The sequence below is a fragment of the Mus musculus genome, chromosome X (genome assembly GCF_000001635.26).
Source record: "Mus musculus strain C57BL/6J chromosome X, GRCm38.p6 C57BL/6J".
In the NCBI taxonomy this organism is placed as follows: Eukaryota; Metazoa; Chordata; class Mammalia; order Rodentia; family Muridae; genus Mus; species Mus musculus.
Window position 1 is genome coordinate 38,227,545 of NC_000086.7, and position 26,184 is coordinate 38,253,728.

Sequence of the window (26,184 nt, forward strand, 5' to 3'; positions counted from 1 at the left end):
CTGTAGATTTTAGCTCAACTCGACTACAAGCCATTTTCACTCTCCTACACAGATAGGTAAAGCCAGAAAACTCAAAAAGGTACTTCTAGAGCAAAAGAGAGGGGAAAAAATTAATGTGGAGATCAAGGACAGTTGATTTACTCTGCTCACTTTCGAATGAAACTCTCTCTCAGGCATGAGTGTAAGAAAGAAGAGACAAGTCAGATATGCCTGGAAACTTGTAACTCGTAACCAAAAAAATGCTGTCATTTGCACAACTGACACTAAGCATCCCTGTGTAGTAGGGGGTCTTGGGTCAAAGTCACATTAGCCTAAGACACTGGTTTATGCAAAATGGCCTTAGGGGCTTAGTTCAAAGTGCCCAGGCAGAAAGGATTTATCTTTTGCCTTTCCCCTTCTGCCTCATTTCCAATCCTGATGGTTACTTCCCCTGTACCTGTGATATAGGATCCCCATACTTGGCATTGAGTGCCTCTTGCCTTCCATTCTGTGACCCCATCAATGACCTTGGACTTTCCATTAGCTCATGCTCCATAATTTTCTTCGCTGTTCAGTGTTACAAAAGTGCATTGCTGTTAACTCGGGCTGGAGTCAGACTAGAAAGGAAGGAGGACTCTCGTGCTCATAACTGGGAGGACTTAGTTTCTACGTTGGAGTAACAATATATTTGTTATTACTGTGCTCAAGGTTTGACCAAAGTGCAGGTCATAGCCCTTTATGACCTGGTTTTCCCATTCAGCTTAAACGAAGACAGGGATGCAGGTTGATTGCCCACTTACTATGTCTGGCTGCTATTCTACACATAATCCCCAGAAGAAGGGCAAGAACAGGCAACTCAGGGGTGAGCAGAGGTCCCTGAACCTGAGTTTGCAACCTCTTTAGCTTGAAGGACTGCCAACCTTGGCAAGAAGGAATGGAAAAGGGCACTGCTATATATTAGATGACTGCTGTGCACCAAGCCCTTTTAGGATATGTTCTTGCCTATTAGTTTCACTTTATTTCTAACCCTGAAAGGTAAATTTCTATTATAGACACTTGGGGGAGAGAGAAGTTATGACACAACAGAGTAAAAATGACAGAGACAGAGAGACAGAGAGAAACCAAGGCTGCAGGGGAGTGTGGCCTGACTTCCAAGACAGCTAGTGGATCTGTGATTTAACAGCAACATGATACCATCAAAATCTACAAAATATACTATCACAAGTACAACTCACCAACTATAAAATTCACAAAGGGGCTTAGGGGTGACTAGGTTGTTGTGGTAGTTAATAATGATTACTAACTTGACAAGATCTGGGGTCACCCCTGAGATAAGCCTCCAGGCATATCTGTGAGAAATCATTTAGGGTAGCATATGATCATGCCTGTGAGTGATGATCTTGGTTAGGTTAAATGGTGCAAGAAGACCCACCCTGAAGGACCAGAGGCAGCAGCATCTCCTGTGCTGGGTCCTGCACTGAAAAAAAAAGTAGAAAGGAAGCAGAGAACCAGCATTTCTCCTTCCTGCTTTCTTACTACAGATGCAATATCACCATAGCTTCAGGTTCCTGCCACCATGACTTCCCTGCCATGTACCCTACCTGTGCCCTCAAACTGTGAGCAAAACTAAACCCATCCATAAGTTGCAATTGTCACAGCATTACTACAGCAACAGGAAAAGTAGCTAAAACTGTGATCATCACAGAGAACTTCCCAATAAATAGAGGCTGGGAATTTATTCACCATTGCCTTCGATTGAAGCCAATGATCTAAAATATTGGGCCCATAAGAGAAATACAAGTCAAAACCATAATACGGTACTGCCTCACGCTCAGGAGCACAATCAGATAATAATGGAAATTGGTGAAGCAGTGAAGAAATCAGAATCCTAACACACGGATGGTGAGTATAACACAGCGCAGCCATTTTGGAAAACAGTCAGGCAGTTCTTCAAACAATTAAACACAGTTATCATATATCCTAGCAGTTCCACTCCCAAGCAGAAAAGAAATGAGAATGTAAATATGCCCATTCAGAAACATGTGCTCAAATGTGAACTGCATCATTGTATACAATTGTAAAATGGAAGAAACAACCCAAATGTCCATCAACTGGTGAATGGACAAACAAAATGTGGTATATTTATATAGTGTAGCATTAGTACACCAGAAAAAGGAATGAAGCACTGATCCACAAAAACATTATACTAAATAAAAGGAGTCAATCATAGGTTCCACATTTAGAGTTCCTTTAGTATGAAATGTTTAATATAGGAATATGTATGATGGTGAAAGTATATTAGATGTTGCTTAGAGTTGGGGAGGATGAAGAGACAGGCTATAACAGACAAAGGATATAAGGATTCTTTTTGATATGAAAAAAATCTAAAACTGTTGTCTCCATGCAACTGTGAATATACTAAAAAAAATTAAACATTATGAGTGGAAGAAAAAAGAAGAAAAAGAAGTCATTTTAGCTCATGATGCCATCAAAATCTATGGCAGGCTTCAGAGCCACTAGGCCTATGTTACCATGGAAACTCTCAGAGTGAGTACTGCTTGTCAAATGGGGATAATGATGCCTGCCCTAGTTATCTCACAGGATTGTTATAGGTCTCACATGAGGTAATAGATGTGAGGACACACTGAAAAGCTAAATGTAATACATAAAAACAATTAGTGTTACTAGCATGTTTCCTATTGAATGCAAAATAGCATGCACACTACAAAAAAAACATGTATATATTCGGAAAGTAATATGCCAGGACCACAATAATTGCTATGTTAGGGGACAGAATTGTAACCATTGTAAGTTACTGATATATCATTTAGGAATAAAAAACAAAACAAAAACCAGGTGGATAAAAGATGGCACCGCTCAGCTGAAGTCAGAATATAGAAATCTGATGAATGGGATAAAATGTATATTTCAGAAAAAATAAATAAGAGAAAGGGCATCTCTCTCCCATACCTTATTTTTCTCCCTACCTAGATTATTTCCTAAGCTACTATTTCAGAGGTAGGTTAGATGATAATACTAACGCTATGATCTCCTTTGATCTTGCCAAATAAGGGGCTGACTCTTCTGTCTGGAAGAGGACTCCAAGAAGGAGCTTCACTAAAAATAATGTCTTCCTGATGCACATCTACTCACATCCTTGACCCCGCTCCAAATGACCTTAAATTAACAACGAGCCCATGACTAAAGTGCAACAACATGCCTTGTGACCCACAGAAAAATTTGGTAAGCTAAATTTTCTCTAATTCAACTATTTTCAAAAATACAGTTTCCAACGGTTCACAAAACATCTTCATTTTCAAAAGTTTAGTTCAGTTGAAAGACTGAGTTTACTCCAGTGCTTAGCTGCTATCTCCTGCTCTTGATTTTGGTCTTTGGAGACCATCAGGGCTACTTAATGATTTCCTAAGCTCAAGGCTCTTTTTGTTGTTGTTTTTCTCATCCCCTTCTCCCATTGAAAATCATTTTTTAAAGATTTATTTATTATTATAAATAAGCACACTGTAGCTGTCTCCAGACACACCAGAAGAGGGCGTCAGATCTCATTATGGGTGGTTGTGAGCCACCATGTGGTTGCTGGGATTTGAACTCAAGACCTTTGGAATAGCAGTCAGTGCTCTTAACCGCTGAGCCATCTCACCAGCCCCGAAAGGCATTTTTTTTTAAAATAAGCGTTATGACCACATTGGTATAAAAACAAATATATCTGTTATGTGCCAAATTTTTGTCTCAAGCTAAAAGTTCACCATTTTCCTTCTTATTTGAGAAGAAATACTACCATTTTTGTGGCACTCTAAAATTAGTATGAGTTCTAGGCACTATGCTTACTGTGATTAATGGAAAAGTTGTTCCTGGGCCAGAAGTCTGGAACAGTGTGAAACACAACGTGGTAAATGAGGGCGGGAGCAGGAGGTGCTACCTAGGCTGCTAGTAGGGAGAAGGCATCAAGAGACTTACTGCCAGCTTTGAACACTCTGAAGTATAAAACCAAGCTTCCAAGCAAAATGCACCCACTTTGACAACTAGTGTGGTTGGTAATCAAGCACTCTATAACTGGATTTGAAGCCCATCCCATAGGAGGGAATCTATATTGGAACTCTGCTGCAAAGACCATGGTGACGGAAGTCACAGGCCCTAAGGGAGACCTTAATTCCATTGTTAACTAAATTGACACAGTATTGAACCACCTTCTAAATATATATGTTTATACAAATAGGCAATTATCACTCTCAGCCTTAATCACCGAAGCCTGCCTTTCTAGTGAACTGTGATAAATGCAGAGATTTACAGTTGCAAAAGGTGTGGAAGATCGCTGACAGTGGAGTGCTCAGTCCTAAACATAACATTTATATACCACACCCTCAAGGCTCAGGAAATACTGTAGAAGACGGGCAGAAAGAATGTAAGGGCTAGATGCTATGGAGAGGCACGGAAAACATGCCTCCTTCAGAGGGAAATACACATTTTTTTCAACAATTACGAATGCGTTTTCTGGATATGTACAAGAACGAGCCCATTAGCAGCTAGGCACGAATGTAAGAAGAGCCCAGGAGACCCTAACCCATATTGCTGAATGATTTCCTACTGGTAAATTCAGTTAAAAGAGGGTGTCATTGCCTTGTGTTATGTATCCACTCGTGATGCCACCAGGTTGCAATGGATAGTCCCAATCAAATGGTCCCCCTGATGTCTCTGAACAAATCAGAGGAGTCCGACACAAAAGCAAAAATTACGTATCTGGGAAAGGGACAGGGAGGGAGGAGTGGCTGTTGATGGAGTGGGAGATAAAAAGAAGAGGGATGAATGCAGCAATCAAGATGCATTTATATGCATGCATGGAATTGTCAAAGAACTAAACTTAAAAGTGGGGAGCAAGGTCCTCTATACAGATGTGCTCTTAGTCATAGAGCTCTAGAGTCCAGGAGTGAAAACGGCCCGTATCCAGTGCAGTTTCTGCAGAATGGGAAACATGTGACACCTGGACTGAAGGACTGAACTCAGGGTGGGAGGTTTAGCTCTAAACTTTCTCCAGACATCCAACTTCATTATTACACCTCAACCACTGTCATAAGAACAGCAGTATTTGGGTACCTCTGTCCTCATGGTCTGTTCTGGTAGCTGTCGAAGGGGAGCTTAGTTTGGACCATGTGGCTTCCTGCTACAGAATCAAATGGTCTGTGTCTCTACAGTACCCCATCATGGCTGTCTAAGGCCATGATACTATCTTGCTGCTCTTTCCCTACCTTCAAGACATCCCCTAACCCCAAATTTTACACACCAAAGGGCTACGCCATCCCTACTGCCACTGGGAAGGGAAGTCTTCCCTGCTCTCTGGAGCCGGAAATGAACCACTATGGCACCCTGAAGCCTGTACTGGCAGTTTAGGTCCATTTTTCTAGATGCTTACATTGTTCACCGGTGTTCCCCTTGACTACCAGCTATTGAAGACAGAGGAGGAGTTTCCTTCTCCCTTGTATACGTGTGCCCCTCAAAGCACTCAGTGCACATTCAAGACAGGATTATAGCATTGCACAATTCAACTCAAGGTTAACAATACTCACAATGTGTCTGGCGGCAAAGACCCCATCAACTATAGCACAACAAAATGCTGCAATCACACCAAAGCTGATAAACACGATAGAAGCCACCAGCTGCAGGAGGGAACAAAAGGAACATGTCTGTTAGGCTTCCACTCTTGCTGCTTTTGAAGACTAGGTAATCCCCAAGAGACTGCCAGCCAAAGCAGAACTCTACTCTGTCGCTGACAAGGATGCTCTTTTTTTTTTTCAGTCATGCAGGGTGAGTGGATATGGGGTTAGGCAGGGAGGAAGAGAAGGGGAAACTGAAGCATTTTTAAAAATATATTTCAGGGTAAGCTCAGAAATTCATTCTGTGAGAACCGAATGAAGAAGCTTGCTGGTATCGAGTATGCTGTCCATGGAGGAATTCGACTGCATAGCCCTTCCATCCTCAGATTCAGAAAAATGTTGGACCTTGGACATCATGTAATCCAACCCTGTATTTTACTTTTGTGGAAACGGAGGCACGGTGAGGGGAACAGTGTCCCCAGTGTCTCTACTATGAGTCTATGAAAGAACTGATGATGCCCACCAGTTCCTGGCCTTTGATTTCTATACCCCTAACTCTGCAGCTTGATAACATAGTGGACACTGAAAATAACAAGAGTGATTCTTGGGTCCTACATAACTCTGTATCATGTTATGCATGATTGAAGAAAAGGGATATTCAATGCACTACCAGTTAAATGCCAGAGAGATTTTGCAAGAATTGATGTCTCTGAAATGGGTAAACTTTTGTGTGGTCTATATAAAAATTTTCTTTCTTACTCTTTTTTTGGGGGGGGGCATGGCCTCATGTAGTCCAGGCTGGTCTCAAGTTTATTTTGTGGCTAAGTATCATCTTAAACTTCTAATCCAGCCACCCAAAGGTTAAGAATGCTGGCATGTACCACCATGCCTAGCTAGAAATTTTAAAATAATAAAACCAGATTGCCAAATTTATTGATCATGTTAGATAACATAAATTTTCCTACTGTTCATCTTCTAGTACCAAGATGATGCTACATATTAAGGTATGGCAGAATCACAATTTCAGAATGTCTTCGAGGACAAGGAAATATGATACATGAGCCCACAATCTGCTATGGTTGACCTTGTGAACTACCTGGAATCAGCATTTTTCTTTCTTGATGCTTTTGGTGAGAAAGAGGAGGAAATAACATGGCATCGAGCTATTCCCCAGGGAGAAGAAAAAAAGATCAAAGCCAAGGCTGCCCTAGGGTTCACCCACTTCAGCAGGCTGAGAGGAAATACTTATCTCCTTTGGGAGTTGTTCAGAAACCTCTCTCCATAAATCTCACTTCACAGCACTGCAGATAATCAGTAAATAATGGATGAACGATGTCATGAAATTGGCATTATTAGCTATGCTATGATCAGCTCTACAATTAAAACTCCCCCATTATTTTGAATAATTTAAGCCCAAAGTGAAAACGAAACTGGCAAGGGACGGAGTCCAGGTGAAATGGAAGAAGAAACTATTAGAAGTCCCCTGGCAGTGATTCCCATATTGCTGGGGGAAGCATATGGTTAGAGTTCTGTGTCCCTAGAGCTATTACATTATTTGATTAAGCTTGATGTTAAACAGACCCCATTGCCAAAATTTGGATGCGGTTAAGAGTTGTTCAAGGGGACTCTAACCTTAGTCCAGTGTCTGACCACTCACCAGACTTCCTGAACTGTTGCAATTGCATTCAGCCTATCCATTCTACCCCTTGCCCTCAAGGAAACCTTCTCAAAATTAAACCAGGAAAACACAGCAGCTCGCCTTTAGGAGATCATATTCGAGCAGTGAACTTTCTAAGCTTCAGCTTCTGTCAAATGCTGATCCTTCCTTTCCACTTTACTGCATACTTGACTTTGAACTACGGACAGCAAAGACACAGAGATATTGTTGTGAAGTTGACTTCATAATTTTAGCTTGATCTATGTTTCAGGTACATTGACTTTCTTCCTCTGTAATTTTTTTTTTGTTTTGGTTTGGTTTTGGTTTTGGTTTGGGTTTTTGTTTTGTTTAGTTTTGTTTTTTTTTTTTTTGAGACAGGGTGGAACTCACTCTGTAGCCCAGACTGGCCTCAAACTCACAAGAGATCCACCTGCCTCTGCCTCCCAAGTGTTGGGATTTAAAGGCGTGCGCCACCACTACCTGGCTTCCTCTTTTTAATTTTAGTTTGTGTTTTGGTTTTAAGACAAGGTCTCAAGTAGCTCAGGAAGGTCTTGAAGTCAAGATCACTCAAAGGTGATCATGAACTGAGTTCCAGGTCCCCCCTTCTCGACCTCCCAAGTATCGGGACTAGAGACAGAAATCACCAGGCCCAGTTTCCCTTTACTTTCTTAATGGGAGTTCCCTAGATTATAATCTCCTAAAAGAATACAAAGAAATTTTGCGAAAACTTTTCCAAAAGATTATGTAACCGAAAGGAAGCTACGAAAGTCAGTAATATTCAGAGCTACAGTAAGATATACAACAGAAACCCGGCATTCTAGGCCAGACTAGCAGCCTGATTGAAAAGCCAGAAGTATTCTTTTGAGAATGAAGGAGAAAGCTTAAAGAGATGCACACCAGCTTGAAAATACTGGGAGATAAGTTCTCTGGAGGCTTAGTGGGGGCGGGGGGGGGGGTGAAATAATAGCTTCCTTTGGGGCCAAATGTACACAAGCTTAGGCAATGTGTTCCTTATCCATGTAATCACTGAGCTCCCTAAAGGAGGAAAACTTACCATCTGCCGCTTGTTCTCAATCAGGTTTGACCCGATGATCCCAAGGAATGATCCAAAGCCAAGCTGTAAGACAACACAGCATTTAGGAAGACAGTCAACCTTCCCACACAGTCATTCCAGTCCTTGGCCATGGTGCAGGACAGTGGAAAAGAACTGGAGTGTAAATGTCAAAGCCACGTGGAGCTTCTTACACAAACACGCCATGTACAATGAGAGTATATTCTCCCCATTCTTTGCAGTTTTCTCCTGGAGCAATGACTCACACTGAAAAGGCAGCTCATGTGCCCCCAGATCAAAAGTAAAGGTCAACTACAGCTTCTTAGTGCCTGCCTGTTTCAATTTTAATACCCGCTACTTAGCATATGACTGGTGACTCAGTAAGAGACATATAATGGTGAAAAGTACACATTACTGTCAGATCTCTATCTAGTTTTGAAAAGGGCCTTCTATACTGAAGCATGGATTACAGAATAAAGGTTTGCAAAGGCAATTTTTGATGCATCGGGCATACTAATTAAGCTCAGGAAGTACTTTAGAAATCAGCAAGCACCTTAACCCACACACACACACACACACACACACACACATACACACACAAAGAAATAGAAAAGAACTTTTTTTGAAAGCCTATATTTGTGGTTGACCTGCTGCAATTTATGTTAGCACTTACTCGCCTCTTTTTCCATCTCTGCTTCATTTATGGACAGAAAGCATTCATTAAAGAGTGAACAGAAATGGCAGTGTAAAACCCTGAAAACCAATTTCTCTTGTCTAAGTGGCCAGGATTATGGCTCAGTGTAGAAGATCCCACTGCCCTCTCAGCTCTGCCATTAGTGAACTGAAGGCTGCAGGTCTCAGCTGAGAATGATCACTAACCAATAGCTATTGATGGAGATGGAAAGAGAAGAAGTAAAAAGCGGTAAGAATGGACCAATAAATCTTAATACATGTTCAGTGATGTAGGTACACTTTGCACCCGCAGCCTTACCTTGACTTGCAGAGGCTTCTGCTTTAACACAAGACTCCCAAGTTTTACATCTCGGCTGGGAAACCTAATGAACCCAAGGATTGGATTGGGTCTGATGGGCCCCTGTCCAGAAACTAACGGTTTGCCTCAAGACCTCAAGAATGGAAGAGACTGAAGGGAAGCAGACATTCCTTCTGCAGGACCAGTAACCATTCTTGGGAAAGCAAAGCTTCTGTGTCTGAATGCATAGACTACTCCATCCCAGGATGCTGAGATACAAGAGGGGACATATACTTTCTCCCACCCAATCTTCTTTAAAATACAACTAAGATGTGTTGCTGCAAAATATACCAATGTAAACACAGTCATCACACTAGTCTGGCTTGCAAACACAGATCTTCTACTAATGTCTGTGTAATCTAGAACTGACTAACCACTCAGCCTCTTTTCTTGTGTATGAAATAGAAGGAACCACAGAAATGTTATCTTACATAGCTTTGCAAAGATTAACAGAAGCAATACATTCAAATGACTTTTAATGGAAATAATACAGTCGAATAGCTTGGCATATCACCTGCTATTCAGTGCATACTGAGAAAATTTACTGTTTTGTTCTAGAGATTTGAATCATACTTTTTAAATTTAAAAATATGTATTATTTTATGTATATTAATTCTTGCCTGCATGTATGTCTATGCACCATGCATGTGCAAAGCCCTCAGAGGTCAGAAGAGGGTGCAAGATCCCTTGAAACTAGATTAACAGATGGTTGTGAGCTGCCAAATAGGTACTGGGAATAATCAAACCCTAGAAATGCAGTCACTGCTCTTAAGCACTGAGCTATTTAGTATTTATTTGTTTGTTTGTTTATTTATTTATTTATTCACACTCTCACACATGAGTGCTATGGTGTGTGAGTGGAAGTCAGAAGACAACTTGAAAGAATCATTTCTTTCCTTTCGCCACCTGGGTCCTAGCAATGGAACTCTGGCTACTGAGCTTGTGGCAGGTGCCTTTACCTGCTGAGCCATCTCACTGACCCAAAAGACATTTAACTTTTGAACCACTCTCATGTGATTTAAGCTGAAAAATTCTGTCTGTGCATCATGCATGTGCAATGCCATTAGTGGCCAGAAGAGGGCGCAAGATCCTCTGAAACTGGAGTTACAGATGGTTGTGAGCTGATAGAGATAGATAGATGGATAGATAGAGCAAGTAACTACAACAAAACACCTTATAACCATCATGGAAATACACCATTAGATATGTCTGGGTGGGTGTTTACAAAGACATTTAACTAAGAAGAGGCTGACCCACTTTTGAGTGTGGGCAGGACCATTTCATGGACTGGGTTACAGACTACGTATGAAGGAGGCAGCTACCCGAGCATGAGCATCCACCACTCTCTGCTTCTGGCCTCTGAGTACAATGTGAGCAGCTGCCTCTTGCACCTGCTGCCATACCTTCCCCTGCATAATGAAACTGTGTCACCTGCAACTGTGAGCTATACGAAATCCTACCTCTCTTAAATTACTGTTGTGAGGATTTTGTCGCAGCAATGGGACAAGTAATTAGTAGATATCAGAAACAAAGCAACTGGCTATTCCTGACATTTCCAAACAACTCTTTGATGGTGGTTCCTGGAAAAGACAGTCGGAACCCTTGTGGAACTAGCTGGAAAGACATGACACTCCAGAACTGGACATCTCTGGCCTATCTATTACATTATCTGTGCCTCCCATTCTATTCTTTCTCATCCCATCTCATCTCAGTGTCATTTAGTCCAGTCTATAAGGAGACATCACACCTGACCCCCAAGATCTCATAGTCTAGTGAAAAACACAGACTATAAGTTAAAGAGCACAGGCTATAAAAACAAAGCACTACGTGAGCTAAGAGGAATTCATTCCAGACCATATCCCTGTCGCTGCTACTCATTAATCATGGGACCTTGGGACAGTCCGTTAAAGACTTTCTGCTTCAGCTTTCTCATCTCTAAAATGGGGTACTTAAGATAACTTAGCAGGGAAGGGCCCTTGATGCCAAGCCTGATAACCTGAGTTCCATCTCTGGGATCCATATTCTGTAGAAACAAAGCCAATCTCTACAAGTTGTCCTCAGACTTCCCACACACACACATCGAGACAGGATCTGTTCATGTTCCCCACCCACCCTCCAGAAAAAAATTAACAAACAAATAAATAATGAAATCTGAAAGCATTTTAAAAGTGAGAGTCAGTGTTGTTGTAAGGATCAAGTATAAAGATAAAGTATGTGGCACTGGCACAATTTAAGTAGCTAACTAAATTTCCATAGAAGAGGAGGCATTTTATTTGGGCTCATAGGATGGGTGGGGCTCAATGGAAAAGGAACTAACATCTAATGAGTGATGAGCAGAAGCAATCACTTACCTAGATGGTAGGTAGATAAACTCACCAATATTGTTGAAAGACCTTACATTTAAAGAGCCTTCCATTCACAAGTGTTCTTGTGCCCCACCCCTCCCAGCTTTGACCATAGGAATGATGCAGAGTTTGGTAGTGTTGCTATCATTCCAGTTTGACAGAAGGGAGAGCAGAAGCCTAGAGAACTCTAAGAATTCATTTCCTCTTACAGCACCTTAATCTCAAAGCCAGGACTCGCCCTCAGAGTCTCTAATGAGCAACATCCACATCCTGAGGCCTAAGAAGTAGCTTTGTGTGGGTTTTTGTTAGTGTTGTCTCTTATAACAGGGTCTCACTGTATAAGAGTGACCTTCTCTCTGACCTCCTCGAAAGTGCCATGGCATACGCTCACCCACAGTAAATACGTTTTTGTTGTAGTAATTCTCCAACCCAAATATGCCCCAGCAATGAAAACTCAGTTCAATGAATATGAATACATACTCTAGGGCTTTTTGTACGGACCCTGGCTGTCCTGGACCTCACTCTGTAGATCAAGCTAGTCTTGAACTCACAGAGATCCTTCCTCACCCCACCCCACCCCCACCTCTGTCTCCCGGATGCTGGAATTAAAAGTATGGCCTACCACATCCAGGCCCCTGTTTATAGAAAGTGTTCTCTTCTGGGAATGAGAAGTCCTGTTTGACACCAAGAGCTTGGAGTGAAAAGTAAGAAAGGAGCCAGCAGTTCCCTGAAAATGGGCAGCTGCTTCTAATCGAATGCCAGCTCCTAGGGAACCAGGGAGACCCCTCGGTGGTTATGCACACTGGCTGCTCTTCCAGCGGATCTGAGTTCGGTCACTAGCACCTGTGTGGCGGCTAATAGCCACCTCTACCTCCAATTCCAGAGGACCCTTCTGCCATGGTACACAGACATACATGCAAGAAACTCCTGTATACATAAAACAAAGGGAAGTTTAAGAAAAAATACGGTAATGATACCTTACACGACCTAATGTCTTTGTCCTTCCAGTGCTATTTCCAACTACCTAAAAGAATAACTTGTTTTCTTTGTTTTGGCTGCCCTCCATTTGTCAAGTAAAATGACAAATTACTAGAACTGACAGTCAGATTAAAGGTTTTTTTTTAATGGTTTGAGGAGTTTATTGTTTGTTTTATTAGACAAAGCCGCATTGAGTAACTTGGGTGGCCTCAAGCTTGTGTTATGCCTCCTGCTTCATGCTCTTGTGTGCTGGGGTTACAGGAATGGCCCATCACCCCCAGCTGAAGGACTCTGGGGAATGGATCCTAGGACCTTTTTGTATTCCCACCCACTGCCCCAGACACCCAAGACAGGCTCGATAAACATTAATTGGGTACATACCTTGGGGCACAGCTTGCATTTGATCTATGATTTGGAGTTGGGGATTGCAGTGGGATGTGGTGGCAAGGGCAGTGAGATTTGGGGTCAGGGAATCCGTGCTACAGTTGGCTGAAACAGTCCACAAACTATTTCTTCAATCTTGAAATTTGAAAATCTCTGAAAACTGAAAGAATTTTCTGATACCCAATTTAGTGGTAAAGCTTGATCTTGAACTTATGTGAGGATTTTTTTTATAATCTTTACCTTACTTTATATTAGAATTCATATTTTATGATACAGCTATAAAGGAACTTGACTGTTCGTGCTTCTCAGAGCCCTGGTGAAATACTAGATGGTATATCACTGTAATTTTCTGCAAAATGAAAGCCTAAGTAATCATGGACCCATATAAACAAAGGTTCAAAGATGGTAGACTACACTGTGGACCCCATAGCTTAGAAATTCTCCCGCTGAGGACAGAGGGAGGGATGAGAGGAAGAGTTGCCAGAGGGAGGGACGGAGGGGAATTGCATTTAGGATGTTACTATTACCCGAGCTGGAAAAACATGGCCATTTTAAGAGTTTATATAGTTATTCCCTAGTAACCAAACTGTTCAATTAGCAAAAGCACTCTGTTCCCTACCAAATCTGGGTTCTCAGGCATTTACTTCTGCTGAGGTAGGAGTCCTAACTGTATTTGCGATCTGACCTATAAACGTAAATGGATTTTTTGACTGTTCAATCCGCTACCTTCTCTGCTTCGCTCTGTATAATTAAACCCATTTTAAGATAGATAGATAAATAGATAGATAGATAGATAGATAGATAGATAGATAGATAGATAGATAGATAGATAGATAGAAAAAAGAAATGTTCCCATTAAGTAGATAGAGAGGATTTAGTGGTGACAATAAAAAAAAAATTTTTTTAATGGAAGATTGATTAACTGGCACCATCAAGGCAGAAAAGCCCAAAACACCAAAACAGGTGGTGTTGGGAAACAGAAACAGAGGGTGGCCAGGATAGTGGCTTCAGGGAGCTTTGAATGGCATGCTAAGGGGTTAACAAGATGACCGTGGAGGTTAGATACTTGTGGGGTTATACAAGTTTTGTTCAGTGCATCAGGATTCAAATTGATGTTTTATAACAAGCTTGACCATTCTGGATGTCTGTTTAATTTACCGTAATCACAAACCCCAGCTCTGCATGGCTCCTGATTATGCCCTAGGCATTCAAAATGTTGTCAGACTTCACATGTCCTTACATCTCTTTACATAGTCGTTACATGTGCAGATAAAGAAAGCCACATGGGCCTGGAGAAGGTATCTAGACTGGTGAATGTTCCTATGGGCCCTGTCTCCAAATATCCCATTGTGACTCTATATGGTTTTCAGTCCACTGAGCCCTAAAGTATAAGAACACTGAGACCAGAGAGCTCCAGGAAGGTTTTCCTCACTGATGGACAAACTCCATCTTGTGGGTTGCCTGGGAAACACATTTAGAGTCTTCCTTCTCCTCCCAGTAAGCAAAGATTCAGAGGAAAGGAGCAACCCCAGGCCCTTTTTCAGCTTTATTCAATAGCCAAAATAAATAGTGGATTTGTTTTCTATTTTATTTACTTATTTATTTTTAGGCTTTCCAAGTAGAAGGCACCTTGGAACACTTCTGAAATGGAATATGCCTTAAACATTCAAAGACAGTAAAAACCCATAAGCCAGTTTGTCATTATCAGTCTTAATGTTTAAAATCGTTACCTTTCAGCCTGTACAGACAGGTTAGTTCATCCTTAAAGAGGCATGTGTGTGCACATATTTTAGAATGATAATACTACATTGTAGCTCAGGTAGACTAGCTACTATGCTATTACAATATACCTCCGTGCGTATTAAACACCTCATTGTATTTGAAATGCCAAACATCTTAGTATTTAAAATGAAATGTTTGTCAAGTTTTCTAATCTAATACTTTCTCCATAATTTATCTGTTTTAAATATTCAAATTCTCATGTATTGTGAATACATTTAGTCAGAGTCAAGAAAAAATAGTTGAGTTCAGGATAACTTGAAATGTTTTCACAGATTCATAAACCAGTTTGACAGTGCAGAATCTTAGAATACTCTTTCTGGTTTTACTGCTAAGTATGTTATATTGTGTTTTAGTTCTCCACCTGGCTGCTGGTCCACCTAAATTATATTTCCCTGGGGTGACTGGTAAAATGTATATTTAGCCTGCATTACTTTTTCAGTCAAAGATTAGCTTATGAGAAGAATTCATGTTCGTAGGGTCCATCAGAGTCAGAATCTCCGGGGCTATTGAGCAGAGATCTGCAGTTTTCACGTCATTCTTACTCATACCTGGGTGGGAAAATGGCCGGTTTAAGAGTTTATATAGTTACTCCCTAATAACCAAACTGTTCAATTAGCAAAAGCACTCTGTTCCCAGCCAAATCTGGGTTCTCAGGCATTTACTTCTGCAGAGGTAGGAGTCCTAATTGTATTTGCTATAACACGATCTGACCTATAAACGCAAATGGATTTTTCGACTGTTCAATCTGCTATCTTCTCTGCTTTGCTCTGTATAATTAAAACCCATTTTAAAGAAATTATCTACATGCATTCAGAGAGCAAATTTGTAAAAGTTAAACCTGTGTGTGTGTGTGTGTGTGTGTGTGTGTGTGTGTGTAGTGTGTGTGTTGGGGTGGTTTGAAGGAAAAATACAGCATCCTCTCAAGGTAGTTCTCTTAGTAAGTTTGTTTTTAGTGAAACACTCACTCATGCGTGCTCTAGCGCATGTGCGCAGGCACACACACACGCACACGCACATCCACACGCGCGCGCGCGCACACACACACACACACACACACACACACACACACACACACACGGGTTGGGGGAGGAGGGGAGGGAGGGAAGAAGGAAGGGAGGGAGAGAGATATGCCCCCACTGCTTCCATTCCCAGTGCTAGCTGATCATGAAGTACTTGAATTACAGCAATCATGAGTCCTTATTCCTTTGTTAATGTATTCCAACCTAGCCTCCCACAGTCAGATACTCTACAGAGGTTTGTAATAGCATGAACAATGCCCTCCCTTCACCCACAGCCACTCTGGATCTTGGCTTGAGCATTCTCTCTTCAGTTGGCAATAGTTCACTAATGCAGCTACCTGAAGCACACAAAGTCACACAGACCCTGTAAATTCCTTTCCAAGCCACCAAAATGTTCTCACCCCCCTCTCCTTTCTTCCCCACCCCTTTGCTTGCTTTTAAAAATAAAACCCAATTCTGCTGACAGGTGATTTTCTTGCCTCACCACAGGAAGTGGACAGGGTGAGTTCTCATATCACATGTTTAACAGAGGGCCCTGGGCACAAATTGGTATCTGTGAGACACCTGCCCTAAACTGGTGGGTTGGCATCTCTACCTTCCTCCAAACTGCAGAACTTAGGCTCGACGAAGGTTCAGTTTACATCAGACCCCACATCGAGCCCAGTCTTTGATAGAACTCTTGAGTAGTGAGACTGTGGAATCGAATCGGTGACCTAGGCAACAGGCTCCAAGCTGGTCACTCATAGCAACAGATTGTTAAAGGCATCATCTTTAACCTTTTCTCTTTTGATTGAGAGTGAGAAAGACAGACAGAAGACTAAAACCATGTCTGATCACTTTGCTGTGTTAATTATTTTTTAAAGTGCCATTCTTAACATCTTTCTACTCTCTAGCAATCGCAATTCAGGAATCATTTAATTGTTATTAAAATAAGATTCAATCATTAGACTTAAGACTTGGGGTTAAACAGCAGGAATCATTTAATTGTTATTAAAATAAGATTCAATCATTAGACTTAAGACTTGGGGTTAAACAGCACTATTCATAGACCCAAACGAGGGGTATTTGTTTGCCTTGGCAGACTCTCACTATCTTACCAAGCTAGGAAACAAGTTTTTTGTTTTTGTTTTTTTTTTGTTTTTGTTTTTGTTTTGTTTTGTTTTTTTATGTAGCAAATTCCATGTTGAAAAAAATAGATTGCCTACACTGCAAGGGAGGGTAAACTATCAACTGGACTATGAAGAGAAGTCATTAGAACCTTGATTCCTAGTTACAATCTGAAATGAGAAAACAGAAGCTATTACTGATGTTCCAAAAATGGACTGTCGCTGGTATTCCTCTATGGGTATGAAGGCCAGACCATCATGAGAGCTTCCTTTGTGAAGAGGCAAGTTCCAAGCAGTGAAGGGTTAATGATAGGGGGCTTTCTGTATGTGCAGATATTTCGTCTACTTTTAACCAAATTATCACTAGCATTTGGATGAGAGATTTGGAAATCCTATTGAAAAATTGTAAATTGAAGTTGACCTTGATAACAAATGACCAGAGAAAAATGGCAGAGTTGATATTTCTGCTTCCCGTAGGAGCTTTTAGTCAGACATGCTGTGAGAGCCACCTTTTAAAGATACTTAAAAGACCAGTGGCTCTGATGATGACTTGAACATGTCTGATAAGAAGCCAGTCAAAAATATTCACAAATAGTTCATTGGTCATTTGAAATAAGGGTTTCTAGGCATTATCTTTGATGACAAACTTCACACTAAGTATATAACATCCTACAACATTTTGCTGTTTATATAAAAAGATATTAAAATTGGAATTTCATTTTCATCTAATGTTTGAATTTCCATTTTACATAAATTGTGTGTGTGTGTATATATATGTGTGTATGTGATTTACAAATGAATAAATATGCATGTATTAAGACTATGTCTTCCACACCTTTCCCTGGCAGGACCCCTTTGCAAATGAATGTCACTGGTCACAGAAAGTAGAGGTGTCAGATTCCCGGAAAGATCAGGAAAACAAACACTGAGCTAAAGTTAATGCTGCTAGAAAAAAAGGCATCTCTTAAAACCAGAAAACCAAAGCCCTAGACAGTAAGATGACTTTCTTAGCTTCCCAGTCTCAGTTGAGGGGGACACTGGGACGCTTCTAAGCCTCAGTCAAGTTGTGTTTTTCCCAAGGAGAGCTGCCTTTCTGTGTCCTTACAAAGACACAGAGAGAGGGAAGCAGAGCAAACACTGGAAATGCTAACAGAATTGAAAACCATCGTACGCTGTGGGAAGCAAGCTCCAGAGGCTCTCTATGCTCCTATGCTCCTATGCTCTCTGTACTTACAATAACTCCTGGGTAATAACCTCCCACGGTCACATTCTGGGTCCTGGTAGTCGCAGCAAGGCCCACCGTGAGAATTAACATGGACACAATAAGCAAAGTAACGGTGACGTAGATGGAGTTCCGCTTCCTCCTATTGAAGGCTCCTGCAAGAATAGAGAGACATTGAAATTGCTCATTTCATCTGGAAAAAGAAGAGAAAATTTACTCATAGGATTTTTCTTTCTTCCCCCTATTGGTAACTGGGATATCTCTAGGGAGCGGAATTATGGTGAAAGAATTGAGCTTTCCGTTCTGCAGTCATTAGGTGACACTTTCCTAATAAAAAAAAAATTAATTGCTTTTTTGAAAATAAACAACCAGTATACAACAGCAAGACAATTTTGTGGTTTTGACATTCTAGAAAAGATGTGTCATTCCCACTCAGTGGAGTGTTTTTAGGATAGGTTATAAAAGCATATGACAAATGGGAAGTGTTTGTATGAGGGTATTAAATGAAAATATTGTAAAGCCAGTAGGTAACTAAGAACATATGAAATTTCATTTTTAGTGTAAATATCAGAACTGAGCCAGGTACCAGCATCTTATTTTTTCATTTGTATCTGACATTTGCTGCCTTGTGCATAAACTTAAAAATGGTGTGTTGGCCAGATGTGTCACAACAAATGTACGCAATAAAGTAAATAGTTGAAGGCTATTAGTCCACAAAGATTTGTATCAGGGGAAGTAGACTAGAAAGATATAACTTACATACATTTATGCGTATGTGAGGATGGCATCAATGAAAATGGCAAGGAGCCCCTGTTCCTGCTCAGGGCTTATCAGACATGATAGCACCAAGCAATTTTTTTTTTCAAAACCAAGCTTATTAAATCAGATAGAAAAAAATGGTATCTAGGCTCACTTCAATTTACAATTTTTAAAGAACCAAGCAATGCTCTATACTAGGAACTAAGCACTATCTTACTCTATATAGGCTTTTTTTTCTAGCACAAGCAAGGGGTTCTCCACAGGAAATACAACGGGAAAATTAACCACCTAGGAGGTCTCAAGAAAACACACACACACACACACACACACACACACACACACACACACACACACACACAGAAGTGGGCAAGACTATTAGGATTCAGTTCCCTTGAAGCCATAAAGAGGATATGGACAAAGAAGCAGTAGGTGGTGTATCATATATGCTTTAAATATCGTGACTGGGACTGAAGAGAACCTTTGGTTCTGCTCGTTCCCAAGACATAGCACTCTGAGAGGCCTTGCTGCACCCTGTGCAAGCTGTGGAGCAGAGAAGCTGACCAGACTGCACTCTTGTGGGGTGATGGGGAGGGAAAGAAAAGAGGAAGGTAGAAGGAGAGCTGAAAACCAGTTCAGAGAGGCCCACGAGAGCTCACGGGGAGCAGGGGCGATGTCTGTTCTCACAGCCTCCTGCTGAAACCTCCCTCCATATAGAAGAGCAGTGTCAAAAATGCCACCCTGGCTTTCCCAGTGTAATCATTGCTGAAGGCTCTGAGGGAGGAGGGGTAGAAGGGGCTGGCGGCCTCCCCTGACGTCATCCTTGAAACTAAGAGATGTGACTCATCAGGTACAAGTCTAATACAATACTATTCTAAGACTGTTTTACACCAAACTGTGGAAGCAGTTCCAGCAGGTACAGGCCCCTAGCACCAAGGCTCCTGTGTCACCGTGGGAGGGGAGGTAAGGGGAGTTGCAAATGAGTCTGCTCACTGCAGAGCATGATTGCCTGGTTTGGGGAAGGGGAGAGAAGGGTAGGGTTAGGACAGACAGGATTTATTTCATCTACCTGCAAGTTCCTTATCCCTCTTGTTTTTTTCATGACACCCAAAGGAGTCTGTAAAGAAGGGTTCCTAATTCCATCTCATGGTAGCTACCTGGTGAGTCTCCCAGTTAGCTTCACTGTGGCGCTCTAAAATCAGTTTACCAACACAGCCTCCCATTCATTTCTTGCCTTCTGCTTGCCATACACACAGCCCTTCTCGCCCCCAATACAGCAAGACCGGCTCACATAGAGACTGTGTAACCTTAGAGACTAGGTTGGAGGAGCAGGAATGTTGTCGGCATGATCTTTCTAATTTATTGCCTCGCTGACCTGCTGATTCCTATCCACTGACCTTTCATCTTCTCCACAGTCCTTGAGTCTGCTTTGCAAACATCACTCTAACTCTTAAAAGCCCAGGAGCCAGGTCAGAAAAGTGACTCAGCAAACCACATGGTGTCATTTGAAAATCTTTTTTTTTTTTTCTCATTTGCTTTAGAATCTGGATTGAAATTCATTCTGTTGAAAAAAAAACAAAAACAAAAAAAAAAAAAAAACAAAAGATCTTGCTACCTTGCAGGGGGCTTGTCTCCAGATAAGATTTATATTGGATCAAACTGCTAGGAAACCTCTTAGGGCACTAGATAAACTATTCTCTGTTCTGCCAGCCACCCTTTATTTTATATTACAAAGACTTTAATTGCAAGTCAAATGTTTCTAGCTGCACTTGGAGAGTTGACTATTTTCAAGAACTCTTGGGTAAATTCTTTTTGAAATAAAGAGGCACCCCTCCCCATTTGCCTGTGGTTTCAGTTTGATTTAATAAAGTCCATGTCTGCTTGGAATAAGGCATACCTAAAGTACTCTGAAGGTGTGGCCAAGGATCCTGAAAGGCAGATGATTGTATGGACTCATGTCATTGACCTGCTTGTTGCTCGATTTCAGAAGGCAGGAGAAGAACCTTGTTCTTACTCAGGTACAATTTGGGACTGCCCTTAGATGATGACTTTGTGAGCACAGGACCATCTTATTTGGGTTTTATTTAGTAGACTAATTTTTTAACAAACAAAGAGCTCAGACACAATGAGCTACTTAAAAATGCCCTCAAGAGCTGGAACACAGTGCTTTTTGCCGTATCACATACACAGCAAAGAAGGAGCTGATGGTTATTGAAAAACAACACAAACAAGTGGCGACACCTCATAATTGCTTTCCTTCTAGTAGAAAGAGTCGGTTGGAGGAATCGTGCAAATGGATGTGGCTATGCTCATAGGATTAACTTTTGGAAATAGAGCACACTCTGAATGCTCCCCAGAACTGAAAACTCGGTGGCTAATGTGTCAAAACCGCAAGCGCTTCACCACCCTGTCTACGTGGTACCTAGTATTTAAACTACTATTATTGCAAGCAATAGCAGTGAGAGTCCAAAATCTCATCATTGGCACTGCCTGCACCCCCCAGTAGCCTCTCTGCAGAACCGCTGCAACCCTCCCTCTCTGCAGTGCCCCACCTCCATGCCAGATACCAGAGGAGGTATGTGATGGAGCTCTGGAGGTGTGCTTCACCCTTCCAGATAGGATCGTCTTGCCCCTCCCTTGGTCCCCCTAATCAAAACCCTCATCTCTATTTGAATCTGAATTCCTCCCCTCATTTGAAGCAAGCTCAAAACTTCCTTCACCACAAAGTTTATCTTAATCAAGCTCCAGCTACTCTAACCACCCATTAGCTTGGTTTCTAATGGCCTAGAAGCCTTACTCAATAAGTATATAAACTGTGACAGCAGGTTTCTTCCACAACCCATACGGTGTCCACCATTTCCAGGATTTCGTATCTGAAAGGAGCCAAGCTGGGAGTTGCTATAAGATAGGATGCTGCCTCTGCGCGCTTGTGCTTTACCTTGTACGTATTTCTTGATAGCCCCTTCCTAAAAGAGAGTGTGCAATGTTTATTGGAATGTTGCAAAAATGCTTGGCACGCTGCGATGTTGGTGACGTATTAATTCTCAGGTTCGAAGGTTTGAATGGATTTGGATTTGCTTACCTGGGTCAGCTTTGCCGCAGAGTGGATCTCAGCAAGTCCCAGCCTCGAGCATCCCTGGAAACAGGTGGCTGCCCACACAAGAACCTTAATGCTCTGCAGGTCTCACAAACGTTTACCTAAAGGTGCTGAAATCTACTACCTTCACCTTTTTAGTAAATTACTCAGGACATGGAGATATCAAAAAAAAAAAAGGCTCAGTAAATTACAAATGTGCTGTTGGAAGTGAAGAGGATGCTCTGATGTAGTAGCGGTGTATCAGCGCTTGGGGGCGCTGTTGCCAAAGTGGAGGAGGGGGTTGCTGGGAGCTGTTGGAGGTGCGCAGGAGTCAAATTACTATCTTCACAATTCCCTGTCTGCTTCCTTCAGAGCAGCCCGCAAAAGTAGTGCAGGCACCCTGGTGCGGGCGGTGGTGTGTGTGTGTGTGTGTGTGTGTGTGTGTGTGTGTGTGTGTGTGTGACATTTAATTTTGGGGACTACGATTGTGTCTTGCCCGTAAAAGGAATCCCCTCAGAAATGCTGCCCTTCGAGGCAGAACACTAACCCAGAGCTTAGTTAAGTGGAGTATCCTAGATGCTAGATGCTGATTCAGGCCTAGGCTGTGGGCCCAGCGCCAGGGAACTCCGGGGAGACTCCCCTGTCCACACTGTGGGAACCTAGAATTATCTATTACTCTACTCAAGAATTTTCTACTGAGTTTGGCCTGTGGATTCTTTACCAAACGCTATTTGTGATGATTGTTCGTTCCTTGTCTTTTGAGATCTATGAGTCCCTTCCCTGCACTGCCGAGCTCAGCTTCTTGTTGCCCAGACATTTAGAAAAATGCAAGACAGGCTGGGGGCCCTGGGAATACAAGAGAGAACTCTCTTCATCTTGTTCTGAAACCCACAAAGCAGTGTCAGGTAGCAAGCCTTTCAGCCCTGTGCCTCCAGTCTGCTCAGTCCCCGCAGACGGGGTTCTGGGTGGGGAGGGTTTGGTTTGCAGGTGGTTGCCGCACACAGTTGGGATGGGCTCTGCAGAACCCTCGCCCTCTCGCGCCCAGCTCTTTCATGCTGTAGCGCCTGAGCCATGGTAGCGCCGCAGCTGGCCAAGGCAAGGAGTGCTTTTGGAGTTCTGTGTGCCTGTGTATGCGAGGGGTGGAGTGGGGGGCGGGGAGGGTACTGGAAAGTCTGGTACTGCTGGGTTCGGATTTGGACCCCAGACCTTGGCCTCATTTTGCATCCAGCACCAGATAACTACGACCTTAAAAATGAAAAGTGCAGGGCTTCTACTGACAGGCCTTCCACCGTTCAGATGATAACACTTTCGGGGGCCCTTGAACGAAATTTGTTGCGACTGAGTCTTTTGCAGGCAGCGGAGAGCTCACACTGGGCTCAATCTCCTTGCCCCTCCCCTGTGCATGTTCCAGCAAATTCATCGGAGAAGAGCTGAGAAGACTGAATGGCAGAGATTCGGGACAGAGGAGTTTTGCAGAATGTGAAATATGATAGAAACGACGAATTGGGCTAGATTAAAGTGACAATTTTTAAGTTTAGGTGGAATTATGGCTCCACAATCCCTTCACTCTTACCCAAGGCTCCAAATTAATTTCTTCTCCCAGCGAAGACTTAGGAAGGTGCCTAACAGCGAAAGGCAATTGTTTTGTTTTGTTTCGTTTTGTTTTTTATTTCTTAAAATTCGTTTGTAGCTACCGAAAAGCACCCTCGAGGGGCCTCCAAGTTGGTGCAAGACGGTAGCGGACCTCTAGATTTTAGGAAGGTGTTGAAAGGTGCCCCTCCCCCTTCATTCCGCTGAAGAGGAAAGCGCGACTTCAGAAGATGCGCGGGCTTGCGCTGGATCCTATTTTTCTAGTGCTCTCACCACCACCACCCCCCACCTCTCTCTCTCTCTCTCTCTCTCTCTCTCTCTCTCTCTCTCTCTCTCTCTCTCTCTCTCTCTCTCTCTCTCTCTCTCTCTGCGTTTGGAGTAGAATAGAAATCAAATTCAAGGACTGATCATTCTGCTACGTATGTCCAGGCTGTGCTGTCTTGAGTGATTCCCCAGGATTTCCCGTCCTGCCAGCATACCCTTTCTTCTACCCCCATTCCCTTGAGTAGCACCCCACCACCACCACCCCACCCCACACACCGGGTCTGCGAAGTGTAAATCAGCTCCCGGACCACTGCAGGTCTGAATTTCAAGATATCACCTAGAGTGAGTGAGTGTGTGTGTGTGTGTGTGTGTGTGTGTGTGTGTGTGTGTGTGTGAGTGTTGGGGGGGGGTAAGATCCTGCTTCTTCTAATTATCATTAGTCGTGATCTTAGAAGTGATGTGGACTTTGCAAAGAAGGAGCGTCGAATCGAAAGCAAAGGCACAGGTTTGGAGGAAGTGTTTTGATGCCCAGACAGCTGAGATTTACCACAGCTGCAAGTCTGTACACACACACACACACACACACACACACACACACACACACACACTCACATGCACTCCGGGCTAGGTAAGGCTACTCCAACCCTAGCTTGGCGCTCCAATCTCAAGCGCGTCACACTTGTCACAGCTGGGCCGCTCCCTTGGGGCTCTGGTCCACCTTCCAGATACTCGAGTTTGTGGACCCCCATCCCGGTTGCCCTCTCTCTGGCTGGCACTGGGGCAGGCAGGAGCTGGCTGTCCTGGGGACAACGCACTTACCCCCTTACTGCTGCCTCCCAGAGGACAGGACTTACCCATGGAATCGGGAAGGGACATGTCGCTGGACCGCTGCTGAGTCAGGGACTGATGCATGGTGAAAGCTGTCCAGTTGCCCCTGTCCCCGAAGCTGCTTCAAGAGCCCCTGGCTCAGGGCGCCCCGCAGAGCATCCTACTCTGCCGCTGCCTCTCTCGGTCTTCCCTAGCGCTGAGAGGGACTGACTGCCTCGGGTTGAGAGCTGCAGCCCAAGTGCCGCCTCCCCCTCCCTCCCCCTCTTCTCCCTCCCTCCTCTTCTGCCTCCCTCTGCTCCGGGAGGCAGCAGCATTGGCGTCCATGCAGCAGCGTGCGCTTGCGCAAGACCCCCCCTTTCTTCCTCCCCCCTCGGCCTCCCCATCCTAGTTATCCACCTCCCAGCCTGCCAGACAGGGAGACCGTTTCGCCCCTTGGGGCCAAAGCTGCGCAGAGAGAAAAAGGAGGCTTCAGCCTGAGGCCAAGGGGCCTTCTCCCAGTTTGAACAGAAGGTCTTGGGCGATCATCTTTTCTTTTACAAGATTCATAATTGGGGAGGGGGACAGAGTTAGAGGTTCGGAGCTGGAGAATGCACACAGTGACACAGACAGACAGGCACACACACACACACACACACACACACACACACACACACACACTTGTTCAGGTCTGATCTTACAGCTTCCAGAATAACATAATGGAGCTGGAGACAGTCCAGAAAAGGGCCACTCTATAATCAAAAGGATGGTAGTGGTTGGAGGGGGGGCAGAATGCCTTATGAAGATAGATTAAACAAATGCGCACTCTTTAGTCTAGAACGATGAAGGCTGAGAAGGGATGTGACCGGAGTGTATAAAATTATACAGTTAGAGACAGAGAACACAGCCTTATTCATCACAACTGATAATTTGAAAAGCAACAACCCCCCCCAAGAGTTATAAGGAGGTTCAGCTAAAGAAAACATGACACTCTATCAGTACCCCAGTTTGTATTTTTGTTCCAGGAGATTTTATATCAAGATAGGCTTTTTTAGACCATAGCAGCCGTGTAAGGGAGAAAAAGGAATGATCCATAGACCCATTTTGCAGATGAAGAAACTGAGTATCAGTTGAAACTCTCCATGCCTTTGCAGCTACTAAATTACAGAGGTGAGATGCAAACCTGGATATCAAATGCTCTTGCTAAGGAGGCAGGCTCTGTGGCCCTGCTTGCACAACTCCTAATTTAGGTTGTGAAGGCCTAGCCTTTAAGGGCTGAGACATCTCTCCAGCCCTGCTTCCACAACTCAATCCAAGCTAAGTGTAAAATTGTCCAGACAGGCTAGGGGGAGGGGGTCAATATACAAAGCATCTGTTTGGCAAGCCCGAGGTCTGAGTCCCATGCCCCTGCACCCAAGTGAAAAATCAGGTGCAACAGCACTTATTTGTAATCCCAGCCTTGGGGAGGCAAACACAGGAGGATTCCCCAGGGGTGCTGGCCAGTTCCAGGTCCAATGCGGAGATGCTGTCTCACA

At 43.1% G+C, this 26,184-nt stretch overlaps 1 protein-coding gene and 1 long non-coding RNA gene across 6 annotated transcripts in view; one reads left to right on the top strand and one right to left on the bottom strand.

Moving 5' to 3' along the window:
• Tmem255a (transmembrane protein 255A) overlaps positions 1–24,952 on the bottom strand; it is a 55,924-nt gene extending 30,972 nt beyond the window's left edge. For 3 of the 5 annotated variants that reach the window (NM_001289727.1, NM_001289728.1, NM_172930.4), the window contains exons 1-4: positions 24,700–24,937; positions 18,172–18,314; positions 8,297–8,359; positions 5,559–5,648 (exon numbers count right to left, since the gene is read on the bottom strand). In NM_001289727.1, the coding sequence (NP_001276656.1) occupies positions 5,559–5,648; positions 8,297–8,359; positions 18,172–18,314; positions 24,700–24,757 (354 nt within the window). In that variant the 5' untranslated portion in view covers positions 24,758–24,937. Of the gene's footprint in view, positions 1–5,558; positions 5,649–8,296; positions 8,360–18,171; positions 18,315–24,699 lie in introns of all 5 variants that reach the window. The other 2 variants (XM_006541495.4, XM_006541494.4) reach the window with 1 other exon arrangement.
• Gm39507 lies at positions 948–6,110 on the top strand. Its single transcript, XR_882295.2, has 2 exons — positions 948–3,222; positions 5,868–6,110. It is a non-coding gene; the product is annotated as a predicted gene, 39507 (long non-coding RNA).
• Positions 24,953–26,184: the final 1,232 nt, after the last annotated feature.